This window comes from Pongo abelii, chromosome 10, assembly GCF_028885655.2.
Source record: "Pongo abelii isolate AG06213 chromosome 10, NHGRI_mPonAbe1-v2.0_pri, whole genome shotgun sequence".
Classification (NCBI taxonomy): domain Eukaryota; kingdom Metazoa; phylum Chordata; class Mammalia; order Primates; family Hominidae; genus Pongo; species Pongo abelii.
In genome coordinates this window covers 116000781-116021251 of record NC_071995.2, presented here as the reverse complement: position 1 = coordinate 116021251, position 20471 = coordinate 116000781, and the positions used below count along the sequence as shown (strand labels likewise).

The 20471-nt window shown below is 43.1% G+C and overlaps 1 protein-coding gene across 2 annotated transcripts in view; it reads left to right on the top strand.

Annotated features, from left to right (window-relative positions):
• The window catches only part of FBXO21 (F-box protein 21), a 47005-nt gene that overhangs the window by 10121 nt on the left and 16413 nt on the right, over positions 1-20471 (top strand). For both annotated transcript variants that reach the window (XM_002823827.6, XM_003778133.5), the window contains exons 4-9: positions 2788-2909; positions 5626-5772; positions 6082-6218; positions 7823-7959; positions 13425-13604; positions 14902-15034. In XM_002823827.6, the coding sequence (XP_002823873.1) occupies positions 2788-2909; positions 5626-5772; positions 6082-6218; positions 7823-7959; positions 13425-13604; positions 14902-15034 (856 nt within the window). The remainder of the gene's footprint in view (positions 1-2787; positions 2910-5625; positions 5773-6081; positions 6219-7822; positions 7960-13424; positions 13605-14901; positions 15035-20471) is intronic.

Here is a 20471-nt window from a genome sequence, read left to right as displayed (position 1 = left end):
TCAAAAGGTATTTTATATTTAAATATATGTAGGTATATGTAAGTGCATGTGCATATGTACCTGTACACACACGTGCACATCAACACTAGGCTTCCTAGGTCTGTCTGGTGAAAAGATCTAGAAATAATAACCAACCTAGTGGAATTGATCTTCCCTGGTATCCAGATTGTCATCTTGATACAACATTTTCCACAAAAGAAGCCAGGGTTTTTGGAGAAAGACTGATTGTATGTCCAACGCAAGGATTTTAAAAGATGAGCCTGGAGCATCCTGGAAACCTAACCAGATAGTAAGAAAACTGACACTACTTTATGTCGGAAGTATTGAGGAACCAATATGAAGAGGCTTCCAGTGGCCAAAGATGTGACAGTTAGAGCATCAGTGTGGATAATAACAGGAATGGATTGAAATGCATCGAATATGCTTGTCTCTCTGAGTCCATAATAATACTAAAAAAATTAATTGGTCACCTTTGAAGGATAAATAGAAACCCATATCATTGTTTTGAAAAAATGTAAATAGAAGATATGAGCATTTATCCTGCCTTTTCCATGCACTGTATCATGGGGGATCAAATAATAGACGGGGAGGTTTTTCCTTATAGAAGTATCCCAGCTAATGAATTAAGAAGGGTTGATTGAATTCTAATATCACCATTTCGTAACCTCAAATGAATGAACAGATCAAGACATTGAGTAGCAGTGCTGCTGACATCACAAAAGAAACACCCAAGCATTATTGCCTCCTGATGGGAGAATGCACTACCTTCTATGAAATTATCTTGCTAAATTAATGGAATCTGTATCTCATGTAGCCTCTACATCCAATTTACAGGAGATCAGAAGACAGAAGAACATGTTAAACTACATCATGTGGGTACAGTCAGCAAATTCCAGGCGATGGGAAACTGCAGGTCAAACAACCCAGGTTCTTCAACAAATAAAATGCAAGGGAAAACAAAGATGGAGGAGGATCCTGTAGATTAAGAGATTTAGAAGGCATCAAAACAGACTCGCCTGTTTAGGGATGTATATTTCATGGTAATACTAAAGAGAAAAGCAAGAAAGTGATGACCATAGAGGTGTGGTTTGTGATTATTGTTGCGGGGGGCCCCAGAGGGCTTCTTGGCTGTTTACAAAATTTTCTTTCTTGGCAAGAGTGTTAGATCCAGGAATGTGCCTTGTAATGATTCATTAAGCTACTTGTTTGTTTCACACAATTTTCTAGATTGATATATTTTACAACTCAAAGGTTAAAAAGTAGATGAAACATAGATCATTCTGCAGATTTTCTTTGACCTCTCTCAAGATTGGCAAGTTGTTTGTTTCTTCATGTTGTCAGCCAGATAAGTTTCATCACTGTCTCTTTCCTACTTCTTATAATCCCCATATGTATTTGGGATATGTGGTGAAGAATTTTATCCACTCAACAAGTGTTATGGAACATCTACTATGTGCCAGACGCTATTCTAGGCACTAGGGATATAGCAGTAAACAACACAAAAAAAATCCCTGCCTTCATGGGGCTTATACTGTAGTGGGGGAGATAGGCGCTAAGAAAAATAAGAAATTGGTTACATTAGAAAATGAAACATGCTGTAGAGAAATATAATCGGGGAAGAAGGCAGGGGAGTGGTGAGGGGGTGCCATTTAAAATAATGTAGGGGGTCTTACTCAAGGGGACATTTGAGTTGAAACCGAGGAGGAGGTGAGAACGGACTGCAATCTCTGGGGAGAATGTTCCAGGCAGAAGGAACAGGGCACTAAGGTGAGCACCCGCCAGACAGTAAAGGAACAGCTGGAATGCTTGGGTGGCTGGACTGAGGGGGAGTGGCAGGAATTGGGGTCAGAGAGATAATGGGGTGAGAGTTTAAGAGACCTTTTAAGTCCTCCTTAGGACTTGGGCTTTTTCTTGGAGCAAGGTGGGAAACCACTGGAGACTTGGAGGCGAGGGTTGGGTGACATGACTGTACATGTTACTGGAGTGCTCTGGCTGCCGTATTGAGGATAGGCTGTGGAGGGGCCAGGTCTGAAGCGGGAAGCTGAGGTAGGAGGATGTTGCTGCAACACAGAAATGCTGATGGTGGTGTGTGGGAGTAATTGGGAAGTGTGCACATTTTGGATGTAATTTGAAGATAGTACTGATAGCATTGGCTGACAGGTCTTAAGTATGGCTTATGAGAGAAAGTAAGGCATCCAGTATGACTCGCAGGTTTTATGCCTCACTAGAATGATGGAGATGTCTTGATCTGAGATGAGGGTGACTCTGGGAGGGGAAGAAAGATGAAAGTGCTCAGCTATCTGAGTGGGATGTGGAGTAGGTGGATAGTAGTTGATACACAGGTCTAGAGTTCAAGAGAGAACTCTGGTCTGGAAAATAGGAGTTTTCATAATATGTGAAACCATGAGGAACTCACCATGGCAGTGAGTGCCCAGGCCCAAGTGGCCCAAGCAGGGGGACCAGAAAAAGGTTCTAGATGCCTCCCCATCTTCTGAACCTCCCCCAGCTCAATTCCTTTTTCAGGCTGCTCTTCCATTTCCTTTTACCAAAGATACAGGCAAGTAAGTCTGAAGCCAGGCAGATAACTGTTCCTCAGATTTCAGTACAACTAATTTAGTATTATATTACAATTCAAAGACTGCTATGTGTTTCCGTTATAATTATTATAAGATAATGAACCAATTATATTTTTCTTGTTAAGCAAACTACATGGTATGTTAGTGTAATGTAAAAAATAGATAACTGAAAGTTTTCAAATCTTAATTCTTACTGACTTTTTGTTTCCAGAAAAGCTTTGACCTGGAAATACTACGCAAAAAAAATTCTTTACTACCTGCGGCAACAGAAAATTTTAAATAATCTTAAGGCCTTTCTTCAGCAGCCAGATGACTATGAGTCATATCTTGAAGGTGGGTCTTTTCCTATATATGTGGACAGTAGTATTTCTGTAGGTAACTGATTAGTTTTTTAAGACCAGCAGAGGGAATTGTGTTCCTTGTGGTAAAGAAGTGGAAAAGTAAATCATGTTGCGTGGGCTTCTGCAGGTTGGATTATAGGGCCTGACCAATGAGGTAGTTCAAACTATTAAATTTAGAGCTAAGATTTTATCAAAGTCCACTAAAGAAATAATGTTTTTTAAAGATGCATCATTGGCTTAAAATGTGAGAGTGATACTTTAGCTAATGAAGTAAATTCCTGTTTTTCCGAGCTTTAATGATCATTTCCAAATCAGAAGTAAATGTATCCAATTTTGTCTCCCTGTGACCTTGAGTAAATCCCTTAACCTCTCGGGTTGGAGTTTATTGAGGACAGAACGTTCTTGGGCATCAGTGAGTCTGCTTATCCATAATGAAAGGTGAGAAGGAAGAAGTTGAGTGGACAGGCAAGATGAAGGGAGTGGAGAATCTTTTTGTTCTTATTAAGTTGAACAGGAACAAAGTGAGACTTTCATTTTTTTAAAATGATTTTGAATTCCTACAATATTACACAAACATTCCCATAAATTATGGTTATGAAATATAAATGTGACTGGTCGTTTACTTTTATTCTCTACTTCTGGTGTTTTACCAGATTGTTGATTTTTTTTTCCATTCCAGTGTATCTCATAGTCATGTTCCCATTCTGTTACTATTCCTTTTTTAAAAAAAATTTATTTATTTTTAGAGACGGGGTCTTGCTATGTCACCTATGCTAGATTCAAACTCCTGTGCTCAAGTGCCACCACACCTGGCTGGCATCTGTAACTAGTCTCATGCAGTCTATGGCCACCTCTCCTGGCAACAACTTTCTGAGTTAATACTTGCTTTCATGAACATTACCCCCTCTTCCCTCCAAGTCAGCCAAAATACCAGTGCCAGCCCAATTAGAAATCTAGCCTTCACCACTGCATGTGAAACCTGCAATGTGGACAACTGATTTCTCTTTTATATTTAACCTCTACCTGCTTTTCAGTGCCCTGCATAATCTGGTCCAGACCTTTGCTCCGTACTCTCCAGGATGTCCCATTTGCTCCAGCCAGGCCATTGTCTAGACTGGTGCCCCACAAATACACCTGGCTTCACTTCCTCATTCATGATATCCCTCCTCCTCATAATCCCTCTTGAAAATCCTACTCCCCTCCATAATTCAGCTCAAGCCTCACTTCCATTAAATTTCCACTGACTACTTGGAGATTTTACTCATGTCAGAGCTACAGTAGCATTTAACAGTAAGCTGTCTTGCATTTTTTCTGTTTCCTGTGTATACATTTGTTTCTGTAACTAGTCCCTAAACTTCCTGTGTTGTGGTCCTTGTGTTAGGATCACTGTATACCCCACAATGCTTAGTGTAAATGTTTATCAAGTGTATGAAAACCTAGTATCATCCAGAAGGAAATGAAACATCTGTTTCAGTTGATTAAAATAAATTCTCACCACCCTAGAATCCCCTCATTTGTATACTGGAGTTGAGAAGCATCCTATCTTCTGTTTATTTCACAGTTAAGAATAGTATATTTTTTTGTAGCTTATGTATGAAAACAAATACTCCTTTTTCATTTTCTAAATACAAAGTTATAATTTTCAAAGAACTTCCACATCAGTGTCATAAGCATTGAGAAGCCATTGGAAGTTGTTTAGTAGTTGAGTGAATGACAGTTGGCTCTCCAAGTTTCTGATCCTTGGTGACTGACTAGAATAATGCTGATGCCATCGAAGAAGTCTGGGAATCATAGCATTAGGAAGGAACGGACTTCAGAAATGTGCAGCATAAACTGCTTCAGCTTCCAGGTAGGGAAGCTGGGGCCCACGGAGGCCCAGGAGACAGTCCCTGGCTGGTGGCAACACTGGGACTGGGGTCGAGGCGTCTTGACACCCGTTCAACTGCTTTGAGCTCTGGAGCATTGGTAAGGGAGTCCAGGTTCTGAGCTGGTCTGAGATCTCTTGAATTTAAGGTGACTCAAGAGCTTCCCACATAACGGTGTCCTTACCCAAATGATGCTGTTAGCCCTTCAGTCTCTGCTTCCAAAATTACCTAAGACTGTGAAGAGGAGTGATTCTTAAGAGACTGTCTGCAGTGTGCTCTGCACAGCTTTTCAGCTGTAGGTTCCCCGAGCATAACTGTTTATCTCATTGGAAAGTAGGGTTAGCTCCAGAGTCCATTTACTGTTCACCCTTGAGACGTGTAATTTGTTGAAATGGCACATCTGTCATGGAGGGCTTTCAAGTTGTTTTTTTTTTTTTTTTTTAAAGGAACTGCCTTATACCATTAAGTTTTCAGAGTTGTTGGATTTGGAACCTATAACAGCTAGGGAGAGAGAAGTAGCTTGAAAAGATCTCCTTGATGTTATTTACTTCTCTTTGTAATAGAACATGAGACTGCGCCACATACCATGCAGTTTTTTAGTCCATGATTTCTGAGAGAAGTTTGATTTATGTATTTATTTTTTTTAAAGTTTAAGCTACTTTGTTATGAAAATGTTTGTTGCTCCTTCTCAGTGTGTTAGCAGCAAGGTCCGTGGCTAAAACATGAAGCTTATCTAGTGGGATGGTGTAAAGAGCCATGTCCCAGAATGTCTAGGGTAAAATTGCAAACTAATAAGAAAAGGGTAACGTAAGAATTTATTTGGTAATTCTTGTTCATTTTCAGGTGCTGTATATATTGACCAGTACTGCAATCCTCTCTCTGACATCAGCCTCAAAGACATCCAGGCCCAAATTGACAGCATCGTGGAGCTTGTTTGCAAAACCCTTCGGGGCATAAACAGTCGCCACCCCAGCTTGGCCTTCAAGGCAGGTGTGGCATTGCTTTGGATCCAGCTGTATTTACGAAAGAAAATCTAGAGGAATTGGTTAATTTGAGAGATTTGTTAGTGTGCTCCCATTATGTCACGAAAAAGTGATAAAATGACGTGACCACGTATTTACCTGGTTGAAGTGTTGAACCGAAAACACTTCAAATGCATACCGCCTTCTGCTTCCTAGATTGGCAACACTTGATTAATATTGTTAGGCCATTGCCAATGTCTTCATGTTGTGAGTTGTTTGGGGCACCTGTCACAACCTTTTTTGTGCTTGGGTCCCAGAGTAGATCTCTGTGTTTCAGGTGAATCATCCATGATAATGGAAATAGAACTCCAGAGCCAGGTACTGGATGCCATGAACTATGTCCTTTATGACCAACTGAAGTTCAAGGGGAATCGAATGGATTACTATAATGCCCTAAACTTATATATGCATCAGGTAAATATAGGTACAGTAATATATGGGTATAGTAATATAGGTATAGTAATTTTTTTTTTTCTGTTTTTAGAGACAGGGTCTCGCTCTGTTGCTCAGGCTGGAATGCAGTGGCGTGATCATAGCTTACTGCAGCCTCAAACTCCTGGGCTCAAGTGATCCTGCCGCCTCGCCCTCCTGAGTAGCTAGGACTACTACATGCCACCACACCTGGCTAATTTTTTATTTTTTGTAGAAATGAGGTCTTGCTATGTTGCCCAGCCTGGTCTCAAACTCCTGGCCTCAAGTGATCCTCCTGCCTTGGCCTCCCAAAGTGCTGGGATTATAGGTGTGAGCCACTGTGTCCATCCTATATGTATTTTTTTAAGCTTCTCTCTGATGGACCGTACATTCTTGAAGGTCAGTACTATGCCTTCCGTCTCTGAGTGCTCGATGAAACTTATTTTTCCTTCCGCTGTAAGGATATTGTTGTGGAGTTTGTCTGTTTCCTCATTGAGTATCCTCCATATGCAAACCCTTGAGATAAATTTTTGACTAAAAATAGATATTTCTCTGACTCTGTTTGGTCAGTTTGTATCTCGTGAACACTAAACTGTGGAACTAATCAGGGTCCTCTTTGCACTGGCCTCTAGCCATTTGGGGGAACCTGTGGCCCAGCTGTGTCAGGTTTGCATCTGTTATATTTATATTTTTTATTTGCTTTCTGCCTAGTTCCATTTTCATATTTAGTTTGTTGCCCTGTCTGCTACTTTCATTTTATTGTGTTTATATCGTACACACTTTTCCTTGGAACAGTCTTAAATACTTTGTGGAAGAAGGAGGGCCTAAATCAGGGCTTGACCAACTTTTCCTGTGAAAGGCCAGGCAGTAAATTATTTCATCTTTGGCCCGGCATGGCGGCTCACACTGTAATCCCAGCAGTTTGGGAGGCCGAGGTGGGCGGATCACCTGAGGTCAGGAGTTCGAAACCAGCCTGGCCAACACGGTGAAACCCTGTTTCTACTAAAAATACAAAAAAATTAGCCAGGCATGGTGGCAGTTGCCTATAATCCCAGCTACTCGGGAGGCTGAGGCAAGAGATTGCTTGAACTCGGAAGGTTGCAGTGATCCGAGATAGCGCCATTGCACTCCAGTCTGGGCAACAGAGCAGGACTCCGTCCCAAAGAAAAAAAAAAAAATTATTTCAGCATTGAGGGCCATGTGGTCTCTGTTGTTCACCACCAAGTTCTGCCACTGTGGTGTAAAAGGAGGTACAGATAATATAAAAACAACTGAGCGTGGCTGTGTCCAACAAAACTGTATATATGGACATTGAAATTTGAATTTCATGTTACTTTCATATGTCTTTGAATAGTATTAACTATTTTTTCAAACATTAAAAAACATAAAACTTCTTCTTACACAGGCTGTATAAAAATAGCCGGTGGACCGGAATTGCCATGGACCATAGTTTACCCACCCCTGACCTAAATAAGTGAAATACTCACTTAAGCCTCACAAATGAGCATCATGCCCAATGCACAATAGGTGCCTAATGAGAATGTTTATTGAAAGAATGAGAACGTATAGTTCATCCCAGTGAAATAAAAGCATTTTTTCTGCTTTAGGTTTTGATTCGCAGAACAGGAATCCCAATCAGCATGTCTCTGCTCTATTTGACAATTGCTCGGCAATTGGGAGTCCCACTGGAGCCTGTCAACTTCCCAAGTCACTTCTTATTAAGGTGGTGCCAAGGCGCAGAAGGGTGAGCATCCGTGACACATTATCTGTGGTCCTGAAGATTTGGTTCCTCTGTGCTGAGAGGCAGTCTGATTTTCAACATCAAGTTGGGTGTTACCACACAGGTTAAAAATAGGACTAGGGTGGTGATGGAACTGTTTTGTTTCCTGGCTGTATCAGTGTCAGTATTCTGGTTGTGTTATTATACTATAACAGTTAAGATGGTACCATCAGGGGAGACTGGGAAAAGGGTACTCTGGATCTTTCCATATTTCTTAAAACTGCATGTGTGAATCTACATTTATCTCAAAAAGTATAATTTTAAAAAATAAGACTCTGATTTCAGGGTCTTATGTGGTTCTCAGAGTCCCTTTGTTCCAAAGCAGATCAGATCAAAGAGTTCTTAAAGAAATTATTTCTTTTCATTCTTCCGTAAAATTTCCCCCTTTGTCCCACATGAGTGGGAGAGGAAGAGAGGAAGGGAGGGAAAGAAAGCAGGGGAGATTGAACAGGGTGGCCACGTTCCCCTTCAGGCAAGGTTGGTGACTGATGAGAATTTTAGAGACCCGGTTACTGAGTTCTGTTTTGTTCTTTTTTAAACCTAGTGCTCTGTAGGGCAAAAAGCTCCTTTTCAGTTATAGTCTAGCTTTTCTGAAAGAAATAGTTCAACAGGTAGAAATATATTCTCATTAAATCTACAATTTAGGGGGAAAAGAAAAAAGTTATTTACCTATGTCCTGATCTTTGAAATTCTGTCTTAATGATTAACTCTGATACCCTTTAATGATGAATTGTGTGATAGAAAGTACCAGAGCTTTATAGTCAAACTGGGTTCAAACTTCGCCTTCCTCTGAGGAGGCCTCAGTTTATTCCTTGGTAAAATGGATTAATGTATTTTATAAAGCAGCTTGGAAGATGAAATGAGATCACCCGGTATATTATATACCCAGGAGAGTTTCTGACGTGACATAGCAAAAAAGTACAATTGGTCTCTGTTCCTACCTCTTAGTTTAAGAAATAAAACGTTACATATTTAGTTGAAGCCTCCCGGGTACTCTTCCTCATCCCTTTCTCCTCTCCAGAGCTAACCACCAGTTTGAAAGTGTTTGTTATTTCTTTCTTTCTTTTTTTTTTTTTTTTTGAGACAGGGTCTGGCTGTACCACCCAGGCTGGGGTGCATTGGCGCAATCTTGGCTTACTGCACCCTCCATCTCCTGGACTCAAGCCATCCTCCCACCTCAGCCTCCCTAGTAGCTGGGACCACAGGCATGTATCACCACCACCTGGCTAATTTTTTTTGTAGAGACGGGGTCTCGCCATGTTGCCCAGGCTGGTCTTGAACTCCTGAGCTCAAGTGATCCGCCTGCCTCAGCCTCCCAAGGTGCTGGGATTACAGGCGTGAGCCACCGAGCCTGGCCGTGTTTATTTCCATGCAAATGTTGATGGTTCATTACTTCTGTATGTTGCCTTAAATACCCGTACAGGCTTCCCTTGTGTTCCAGAAGTGTGTTTCTGAGGATGTACTGGATGGTTTAATTTTTGGGTAGTGGGGACCCAATTTCCATTATTTTAAGTGGGAAAAATGATTTTTCATCCCATTCCCTCTCCCCAAATAACCCAACCAATCTCCCCAAGTATCTCCAAAATATTCTTAAATGCCTATGTAATAATCCACCAAAGATTTCTGTACAATATAAAACATTTAAAACACCAATTACCATGTCATTTGCCACGATAACTTACTACAGGGTAGGATTGTATGCAGTTAACATCATTTTTCCTTCTTGCGCTACAGTGGACATATACCATAATGCAAATGAACAATGAAATAATTTAATACCCCCCAGACACGTGACAGAAACAAGCACTGAGCCCCATAAGGGACTCAGCCCTCAGGTCCAAGGCAGGAGCTGCTGGGCTATGGCCCTTTCTGTCCTTTGCTCTCTGCCTTTGGCCACTTTTCTCTGTCCCTGTACCAAGACCATATTTTCTTAAGCACTGTAACTTTATAATTATCCCTGATATCTGGTAGGATGAAACTCCAGCTAGTTCTTCAAAATTGCCTTGGCTGTTTTTAGCTTTTGCTCTCCATATAGATTTAGAATCAGTTTTGTCAGGTTCTTTGGAAACCCTGTGTGTCTTTTGATTGGAGCCAGGGATTACTTTGAATTCGAGTTCTAGATTAATAGGGGGACATTGCCAGTGTCTCACTATCAGTCTTTCTGTGAACATGGACCACTCTGTTTAGGTTGTCATTACTGGCCTTAAAAAGATTTTATCTTTTTCTTCATCAAGCTAACATCTTGTTAGATTTATTCTTAGGTACCTTCCTTTTTTTTTTTTTTTTTTTTTTGCAGTTGTAAATGGTAATTTTTAAGATTACGTTTTTTAAGTATTAATGATATACAGAGATGTGGTTGCTATCTAGATACAGTTTTGATCTTCAGTGCTTTGGCTGAATAAATCAGTAGTGCTAATAATTTGTCCATTTCTGGCTTTTCTCTGTGGATAATCATAGTATCTGTGAATAGTGACAATTTGGTTTCTTCTTTTTTGTAACTATATATATTTGTTTCTTTCTCTTGCATTACTCTGCTGGCTAGATCTTTTTGTACAAAGTTGAATAAAAACAAAGATAGCAGGGACTCTTGCCTTGGGTATGACTTTAAATGGAATGCTTTTAAAATTTCAAAGCCAGGCATGGTGACGCACGCCTGTAGTCCCAGCTGCTTGGAAGGCTGAAGTGGGAGGATTGATTGAGCCCAGTAGTTCAAGGCCAGCTTGGGCAACATAGCAAGACCCTGTCTCAGAAAAAGAAAACAAAAATTCACCATCAGGCATGCTGTCGGGAGCGGTTACGGATTATGAAAGCTACCATCTAAATTCCTACTTTGCTAAGTTTTATTAATAGCTAGGCATTTGATTTTTTTTTTTTTCAAAATTCTTTTTCTGTGTCTACTCATATGATAAGGTTTTCTCTTTTAGTCCATATGTTTAGAAATAGATTTTTTTGTTGTAATAGAATTTATTTTTTTAACTTTTAAGTTCAGGTGTACATGTGCAAGTTTGTTACATAGGTAAACTTGTGTTATGGGGGTTTGTTGTGCAGATTATTTCATGCAGGTATTAAGCCTAGTGCCCATTAGTTATTTTTCCTGATCCTCTCCCACCGCCCACCCTCTGATAGGCCCCAGTGTGTGTTGTTCCACTCTGGGTCCGTGTGTTCTCATCACATAGTTCCCACTTATAAGTGAGAGCATGCAGTAGTATTTGGTTTTCTGTTCCTTTGTTAGTTTGCTAAGGATGATGGCTCTAGCTCCATCCATATCCCTGCAAAGGACATGATCTTGTTCTTTTTTGTGGCTACATAGTATTCCATAGTGTATATGTGTCATATTTTCTTTATCCAGTCCATCACTGGATAAAGTGATAGACTTTATCCATTCTTTATCCAGGCATTTAGGTTGATTCCAGGTCTTTGCTATTGTGAATAGTGCTGCAGTGAACATATGTGTGCATGTGACTTTATAATAGAATGACTTATATTCCTTTGGGTATATACGCAGTAATGGGATTGCTGGGCCAAATGGTTTAGCTGTCTTCAGGCCTTTGAGGAATCACCACACTCTCTTCCACAATGGTTGAACTAATTTACACTCCCACTAACAGTGTATAAGCATTCCTTTTTCTCCACAATCTCCTTAGCATCTGTTACAAAATAGAGTTTTTCATGTTCAACTCTCCTTCCATTGTTGCGGCACATCTAACTTAATCACTTATTTGTAAAATACATTGCTGCATTTGATTTACTCATGTTTTATCCAGGATTTTTGCATTTATGATAGCTCATAAATGATCTTGGCCTAGAAATTTTTGTACATTTGTCCTTAGGAAGTTCTAGCCTCATAAAAAGAGTTTAAGAGTTCCTTGTTTCTAGAACATTTATGTAATTCTTATTTTTTTTTGTACTTTCCTCATAGGTTTATTTATTTTATTTTTGTTTTTTATTTTTTTGAGATGGAGTCTCACTTTGTCGCCCAGGCTGGAGGGCAGTGGTGTGATCTCAGCTCACTGCAACCTCCGCCTCCTGGGTTCAAGTGATTCTCCTGCCTCAGCCTCCCGAGTAGCTGGGATTTCAGGCATGCACCACCATGCCCAGCTAATTTTTGTATTTTTAGTAAAGACGGGGTTTCACAATGTTGGCCAGGATGGTCTCGATCTCTTGACCTCGTGATCTGCCTGCCATGGCCTCCCAAAGTGCTGGGATTACAGGCGTTAGCCACCGCACCCAGCCATATCCTTGCTAAGGGTAGGTTATAAATATGACTCAAGGAAGAAATTCGATTGGACTTTTTTTAGCAACCAAAGAGAGGAATATGCTACGATTTGTAGTGGGCTTCAGATATAAGATGAAACAGCAGCTCATAAGAAACACTTCATATCCCTGAAACAGAGCCACCTGAATCCTCCATGAGGATTCCATGAGTCCTCACAGAGAGTGGGCCTGGCAGTGCAGAGAGTGGGCCTGGCAGTGCAGTGAGAGCTTGCATCATGTGGCCACTGCTCAGCATTGTGCTCAGCGAGGGCCACCCCAGCATATACTAGTGCAGTTCCAGTGCAGGTCACAGAAGGCAGACCTGCAAGAAGAGCTGTGTGATCGAGGCCAGGGGCACAGCTCTCTGTGCTCTAGCACAGGGTTCCCAGCCCAAGGCTGTGATGGGCTCAGCAGGTCTCTGACCACCTCAGCATGTCAGCAGAACTGATGGCCGAATCCTTCTGGTGTGAGGTGCTGTAACTTTTTTTTTTTTTGAGACAGAGTCTTTCTCTGTCACCCAGGCTGGAGTGCAGTGCAGTAGCGTGATCTCGGCTCACTGCAAGCTCCATCTCCCGGGTTCACACCATTCTCCTGGCTCAGCCTGCCGAGTAGCTGGGACTACAGGTGCGTGCTACCACACCCGGCTAATTTTTTTGTATTCTTAGTAGAGGTGGGGTTTCACCGTGTTAACCAGGATGTTAGTCTCAATCTCCTGACCTTGTGATCCGCCCACCTTGGCCTCCCAAAGTGCTGGGATTACAGGTGTGAGCCACTGTGCCCGGCTGAGGTGCTGTAACTTTCATCAGATCATCCAGGGCCCAGGATCCACAGACGGTTACCTGCTGCTAATCTATGGAATTAACAGACTGCCTCAGGCATTCCATGAATCTTTATCTTAGCTGAACTTGTAGATACTCCTGGCAGTGAGTTTTAGTCTTCCTAAAGGACGCTATTAGATGACATACATTGGTGCTGTTTCTTAAATGTCAGTGTGCTGTGGTCTTAGCACACTGGGCTTGCACAAAGGGGTCAGATTTTAAACTTGGACAAGACCTTCATATTATAAGTAGAACTGTTATGGTCCCAGCCTTCAGCCCATGATTTGAGCTACTTATTGTGGAGACTTAAAATAATGAATTGTTCAGCTCTCATCTGATATTTGGCTCTTTGGATAGGGCGACCCTGGACATCTTTGACTACATCTACATAGATGCTTTTGGGAAAGGCAAGCAGCTGACAGTGAAAGAATGCGAGTACTTGATCGGCCAGCATGTGACTGCAGCACTGTATGGGGTGGTCAATGTCAAGAAGGTGTTACAGAGAATGGTGGGAAACCTGTTAAGCCTGGGAAAACGGTAAGGTTTTCTTGGTTTTCTAGTACTTCTGCAGAGCACATGTCTTTAGAGGCTTGAATTGTGTTTGAGATGTGCCAAGTGACTTTTCTTTGAGATCTTTGCAGTAGACACTGAGAAGTTCTCTTTGCGAGTACTGAAAGCATTCTTTAGTAACAAGAATATCTTAGACTAGAAAATATATTTTTCAAGGACAAGATCTTCTCATATCCAAATGCTTTGCCGTCTTTTAATTTATACCTTCCTATCATTAGATAAGAAAACAAAAATATGAAACTGTCTTGTTTCTAAGTCCAAGGAAATTTGTCCTACAGGGAAAGTAGAAAGTTGTAGACTGTATATTATAGTAATAGTTTTATGTCTAATGACAGAATTCTTTTTTTTAATAGACTATTTTTTAGAGCAGTTTTAGGCTAACTGCAAAATTGAGCAGAAAGTACAGAGAGTTCTCATATCCTCCCTGCCCTACACATGCACAGCCTCCCTCACTGTCAACATCTGCACCAGAGCAGTGCATTTGTTGCAGCCAGTGAACCTGCACTGACGCATCATTATCATCGAGAGTCCAGTTTCCATGAGGGTTCACTCTTGGTGTCATATATTCTGTGTGTTTGCACAAACACATAATGACATGTGTCCCCCTTTATAGTATCACACAGAGTAGTTTCACTGGCCAAAAATACCCTCTGTGCTCCGCCTACTCAGAATTCTTTTTTTTTTTTTGAGACAGAGTTTCGCTCTTGTTGCCCAGGCTGGAGTGCAATGACGTGATCTCAGTTCACCACAACCTCTGTCTCCTGGATTCAAGCGATTCTCCTGCCTCAGCTTCCCGAGTAGCTGTGATTACAGGCACTCGCCACCATGGCCAGCTAAAAATTTTTGTATTTTTAGTAGAGATGGGGTTTCTCCATGTTGGTCAGGCTGGTCTCAAACTCCTGACCTCAGGTGATCCGCCTGCCTTGGTCTCCCAAAGTGCTGGGATTACAGGTGTGAGCCACTGCACCTGGCCTTCAGAATTCATTTTTAATTATGTACAGTGTTATTGCAGTGACTGCTTAGTAAAAATGCTTCTGATTTTAATTTAGTACCCATCACTAAAATAGGGCACAAGATTTATATTTATTGTGTATTTTTTTTTTTCTTAAGAGCATTGTATCTCTTTGTTGAGCAGAAAAGAAATACCAGAATCAGAAAACGTTTGGGATTTGTGTCAATTATATTTAAAACCTGGGCCTCGAAAAAGAGAGTCTTTGCTGAAAAAACAAGCAGGATAAGACAAAGATTGTTTTTCCTCTGCTAGGGAAGGCATCGACCAGTCATACCAGCTCCTGAGAGACTCGCTGGATCTCTATCTGGCAATGTACCCGGACCAGGTGCAGCTTCTCCTCCTCCAAGCCAGGCTTTACTTCCACCTGGGAATCTGGCCAGAGAAGGTAATTATTTTACTTTGATGCTTTGCACTTGCCTTAGAAAGGGAAGTCCTAGATTGAAGGGTGCCCGTGATAAGCTTATCTTTGTGTTAACATGGGGAATAAACACACATTTATTCAGTCTCCCAATCATAACCCATTGGTAGATTTTTTTTACTTCTCTTATTCTAAGGAAAATTGGTTCTACTGCCAGGAATTGCCTTTTCTCTTTGTGGTCAGCTCCTTAAACCCTAGAACCACAAAGCCTCTGTCCCCGCTACACAACCATTGGGGCCCTCAGATCGTTTTCGCCAAGTCACCCTCACTCAGCAAGGGAAAGCAAAGCTGTAAATGGTCAACCTCCAGCTGTACTGTTAGCAACTACATTGGCCATGAATAAGTACTCCTGTTTGCACAGGAAAATTGGATCTTAGATATGTTCAAGTCCAGCCACTGGACTAGAGAAGGACTCTTTGAAAACCATTGAATTTTGACACTGTTTAACTTGAATTTTCTCAGTTTTTTAATGGCCCCCTTTGGGCAGCAGCATGCCCTTTCAGAAGGCTGTGGTGTTTACCTCCATGAGCTGTGTGGATGCAGCACGTGGAGAGGCCCATTGTGTATAATGGTGCAGGAGCCAGCTGCACATTCCCACTGTGCCTTGGCTTTTCTCTGGAAACGTGTGAATAGTCCTTTTTGTTTGTTTAGAGCAGAATTTAATTCTGAGCTCTCACAGGCCATCGACATAAACTCATCTCCCCGTGTCGTTAGAGAGGGGTAAAATCTTCCTTGAAAAAGTCAATATTATAAGTGACTCTACATTGCTTAAATTTAAAGTCTCACTGATTCACAACTTCGGAGATCTAAAATAGTTCTAAGAAATGATGCATCAGTAGGAAAACCCCAAGGCTCCTGTTTTAAGAAAAGATGTCAGCCGGGCATGGTGGCTCATGCTTGTAATCCCAGCACTTTGGGAGGTTGAGGCAGGTGCATCACCTGAGGTCAGGAGTTCAAGACCAGCCTGGCCAACATAGCGAAATCCCATCTCTACTAAAAGTACAAAAATTAGCTGGGTGTGGTGGCGGGCATCTGTAATCCCAGCTACTCAGGAGGCTGAGGCAAGAGAATTGCTTGAACCCGGGAGGCGGAGGTTGCAGTGAGCTGATACCATGCCACTTCACTCCAGCCAGGGCAACAGAGCGAGACTCTGTCTCAAAAAAAAAAAAAAAGAAAAGAAAAGATGTCATCTGTAGCCCACATAGCAAATGTCCTCCCAGAATATCTGTGTAATGTGGTAGAGGAATTATTGGAAAAGAAAACTTTCCACTGAAGTTACCAACTACTTGTCCAAGATGTAATCATTTATTTTCATTTTATTTATGTATTTTAATTTTTTTTTTTTTTTTTTAATAGAGACTGAGTTTCACCATGTTGCCAGGCTGGCCTTGAACTCCTGGGCTCAAGCCCATCTTGGCCTCCCAAAGTGCTGGGATTACAGGTGTGTGCCACCACACCCTGCCTATTTATTTATTTATTTATTTATTTGGGGGTTTTTTTGTTTGTTTTTTTGAGATGGAGTCTTGCTCTGTCGCCCAGGCTGGAGTGCTGCAGCACGATCTCAGCTTACTGCAGGCTCTCCCTTCCAGGTTCAAGCAATTCCCCTGCCTCAGCCTACCGAGTAGCTGGGACTATAGGTACACCACCATGCCTGACTAATTTTTGTATTTGTTTTAGTAGAGACGGGGTTTCACCATGTTGGCCAGGCTGTTCTTGAACTCCTGACCTCAAGCAATCCGCGTTCCTTGGCCTTTTCCCAAAGTGCTGGGATTGCAGGTGTGAGACACCACACCCAGCCCCTGCCTATTTATTCTTGATACCAGGATATATATACACTTTTTACTTTAAACTTAAGGAGTTTTTATGAGATGCAGAGCAAAGCAAGTTTCTTTTTTTCTTTTTCTTTTTTTTCTTTTTTTTTGAGACAGAGTCTCACTCTCTTGCCCAGGGTGGAGTGCAGTGGCGCAGTCTTGGCTCACTGGAACCTCTGCCTCCCGGGTTCAAGTGATCCTCCTGCCTCAGCCTCCTGAGTGGCTGGGATTACCGACACGTGCCACCACGTCTGGCTAATTTTTATATTTTTAGTAGAGACGGAGTTTCACCCTGTTGGCCAGGCTTGTCTTGAACTCCTGACCTCAAGTGATCTGCCTGCCTCGGCCTCCCAAAGTGCTGGGATTACAGGCGTGAGCCACCGTGCCCGGCCTGCAAGTTTCTTTAAATGTACATTTGATAGTTAAATTTTGAGTCATTGTGGAAGTGATGCTATTAACATCCCCTTTTAGGGGGATATCTTGACATTTGCTGCTGGAGACCATCTCCTGGGTGACCCCTCATTCAGAGATTAGGGGAGAAAAGTGGCTCATTGCCAGCGCACGCGTGACTGCCTACCCTTAATAAATGCATAATCCAGCTAGGGCCCCTGAGACAGCCAGGGAAAACTGTGGGACTCCCAGTGCGGAAGAAGCCAGGGAGTGCTGAAGAAATCGGACAAGGTTCCTCTCCAGAGGAAGGGTTTGAGGTGTGACCTTGAAAAATGAAAAACAACTTCAGAGGGCAGAAAAGTACATGACTCTAGTCAGTGGGAACAGCCTGCACGTGGTCCAGGAGTGGGAGGGTGTGGCACCTGCAGATGTCAGCCTAGCATGGATTTATATGCTGATGAGTGTGCGGTTTGAGGTGTATTTTTACATATGTGTGTATAAAATTGTTACGGAGTGTGAGACCAGTTTGTGGAAGGCTTTGAGTTTATCAGGTGAAAGGGAGACATTCCTGAGCTGGGACGGCCTGAAGGTTGCCTTGTTGTTAATTGAATTAAATCAGGAAGAGCTAAGAAACAGCAGCCGCCTTGGTCACTGTCACAGTAATCCAGGGTTATGATGGCTGTGATGGACGTAGAGAAGGCAGGATGGTGAGATTTTAAGTCAGGAGTACTGACTCAACGCCTCCTCCCATCTTCTCAGCAGCCCTATAGGGTAGATATTATTTTTCTTTTTGCCATGTTGGAAATAATGAAACCGAGGCAGTGAGAAGTTAAATAACTTAGCCAGGTCTCCTGCACATGCCGTGATGGCACCAGGAGTTCAGTGCAGGCAAGGTGATGCCCGAGCCCACCCCACGCGGCATCCCATGGTACAGTGGGCCAAGGCCAGAGCGCTTCTGAAGAAGCCAGCACACAGGCACCTTCTCCTTCCTGCTGCCAGACCTTCGTCCTCATCATGATCCATAGTTCTCCTTTCCCTCTTTCTCTTCCTTTCAGTGGAAAAGGTATCCCTCCAATTTTCCAAGGCAAACACCCCTCTCTTCTATTAGAAGAAAAACAAAAAGCACTCCCTGTCCGCTCTGCAGGAATTTCCCTGGGTCGCCACCTTTCCTCCTCCCCCAGAGCTGAAGCTCTTAGTCTGCCTCCCACTCACTCCCCAGGACATCAGGACCCGTTCCCATGCCTCCTCCATAGGCACTGTTCTTGCCAAGGAAGCCAGTGACCCTCTTTGGCTGAAACCATTCTCCTCATTGATAAATGCAGTAGATACTTTTTCTTTCTGTATCTTGCCCTGTGACTGCGGGCTACTCCCTTCTGGGAACACTCGGTTACTTTTGCTCTGTGGTCTCTGGTTCTCAGGCTCTTGCTAGTTCCTCCCTTCAAGGCTGAAGGATGGTTTCTAGACATCTACCCTGCACCTGTGCCCTAGGACAGTTCCCCTCTTCTTGCGTCAGTTTCTGCCTGTCTGCTGTGGCTGCTGGAGCACTGGACCCCTGCCTGGACCCTGGGCTCCAGACCAGCACATCCACACACCTGCTACACCCCTGCACGTGACTCTGTCTCCCAGACGGGTGAAAGTTGACTCACTGAGACCAGCACTTCTGCAGCCCGAAGCAGTGCCCTGGCCCCCTGCTTGTCCTCCCTCTCTCGACTCTGAGCCCCTGTGAACCCGCTGTGTATGCAGGCCAGAGGAATCTTAACAAAGTATCAATTAGGTCCCTTCACTGCTTAAACCCCGCAGGGTGGCTCCCCTGTTGCCTTGAAGACCAGACTTGCTCTCCTCCGTGTGGCTTTTAGGTTCTCGGCGGTCTGGCCCTGCTTGCCTGATGCTCCCTGCCTCCCGTGGAGTTCCTTAGTCCTCTGCTGCACCCACCACTTTGTCTGTGTGCCTGCACTGTCTTGCTTCAGTCTTTTGCATGTGCTGCGTCTCTGCCCAGGGCCTCTGCTCATCCTCAACTCCATTAGCTGGCTTACTTCTGCCCAGCTGTCAGCTTAGACTTCTGCCTTCTCCGAAACCCCTTCCCTGGTTCCTGTGTGCGTCCAGGTCATGTTTTCCTGTCGTTCCTGTGCTTGCCCTTCCTAGAACTTCGTCCAGTCTGTGGTAGCTGCTGCCCCGTCATCCGTCTCCATTAGAACGTGCTCTTTAAGGACCAGGACCGGGGCTTGTTCCTAACTGTCGCCTTCCCCATGCTCTCAACACAATTCCTGGCCCATGATAGGAGCTCAAAAAATTGTTTAAATGAATAATTAAGAAATAACTTCCAGGTGCAGTGGCTCACGCCTGTAATCCCAGCACTTGGGGTGGCAGAGGCAGGTGGATCACTTGAGGCCACGAGTTTGAGGCCAACCTGAGGAACATGACAAAACCCGGTCTCTACCAAAATAAAATACAAAAAGTAGCCGCACGTGATCACACGTGCCTGTAGTCCCAGCTACTTGCAAGGCTGAGGTGGGAGGATCTCCTGAGCCTGGGAGGTCAAGGCCCAAGGCTGCAGTGAGCCAAGATCACGCCACTGCACTCCAGCCTGGGTGACAGGGTGAGACCCTGTCTCAAAAAAAATGTGGCAGAACTTCATTAGATATGAATAAAGAAGACTCAAAGGATGTCCAGATTTTTCAACACGGGGGCAGTTTATGCCACTCTGAAAGTAGGTATTTGGAGAGCAGGCCTGTTTTGGTAGTAGGAGAGTGTTTTGTGTGGGGTATGATGCATTCGTCCTGACCTGAAGCCATCGAGTGCAGATGCCCAGTAGCCTTTAGCAGGAGCTCCCAGCATCAGCATCTGGTAACTGAAGCCCCAGAAGCAGCGGATCCCATAGACAATGGATCTCAAGAAAGCAGAGCCAAGAACTTCAGAGAGAACCTTAGAGGGAACCTGGAATTCAGGGACAGAGCAGGGGCCAGCAAACTACAGCTTGTGAGCCAGATTCACAAAGCCTGTTTTTGTGAATAAGTTGTGTTTGTTTACTTATTATCTATAGCTTTTTTCAAGCTACAGTGGCAGAGTTGAGTAGTTAAATCAGGGACTGTGTGGTCCCCAAAGCCTAGTGTCTCTTCTCTAGCCCTTTACAGAAAAAGTTTACCAACCCCTAGGCTAGAGGGAGAAGAGCAGTATAGGCAAATGCGTCATGGGTAATAGACCCC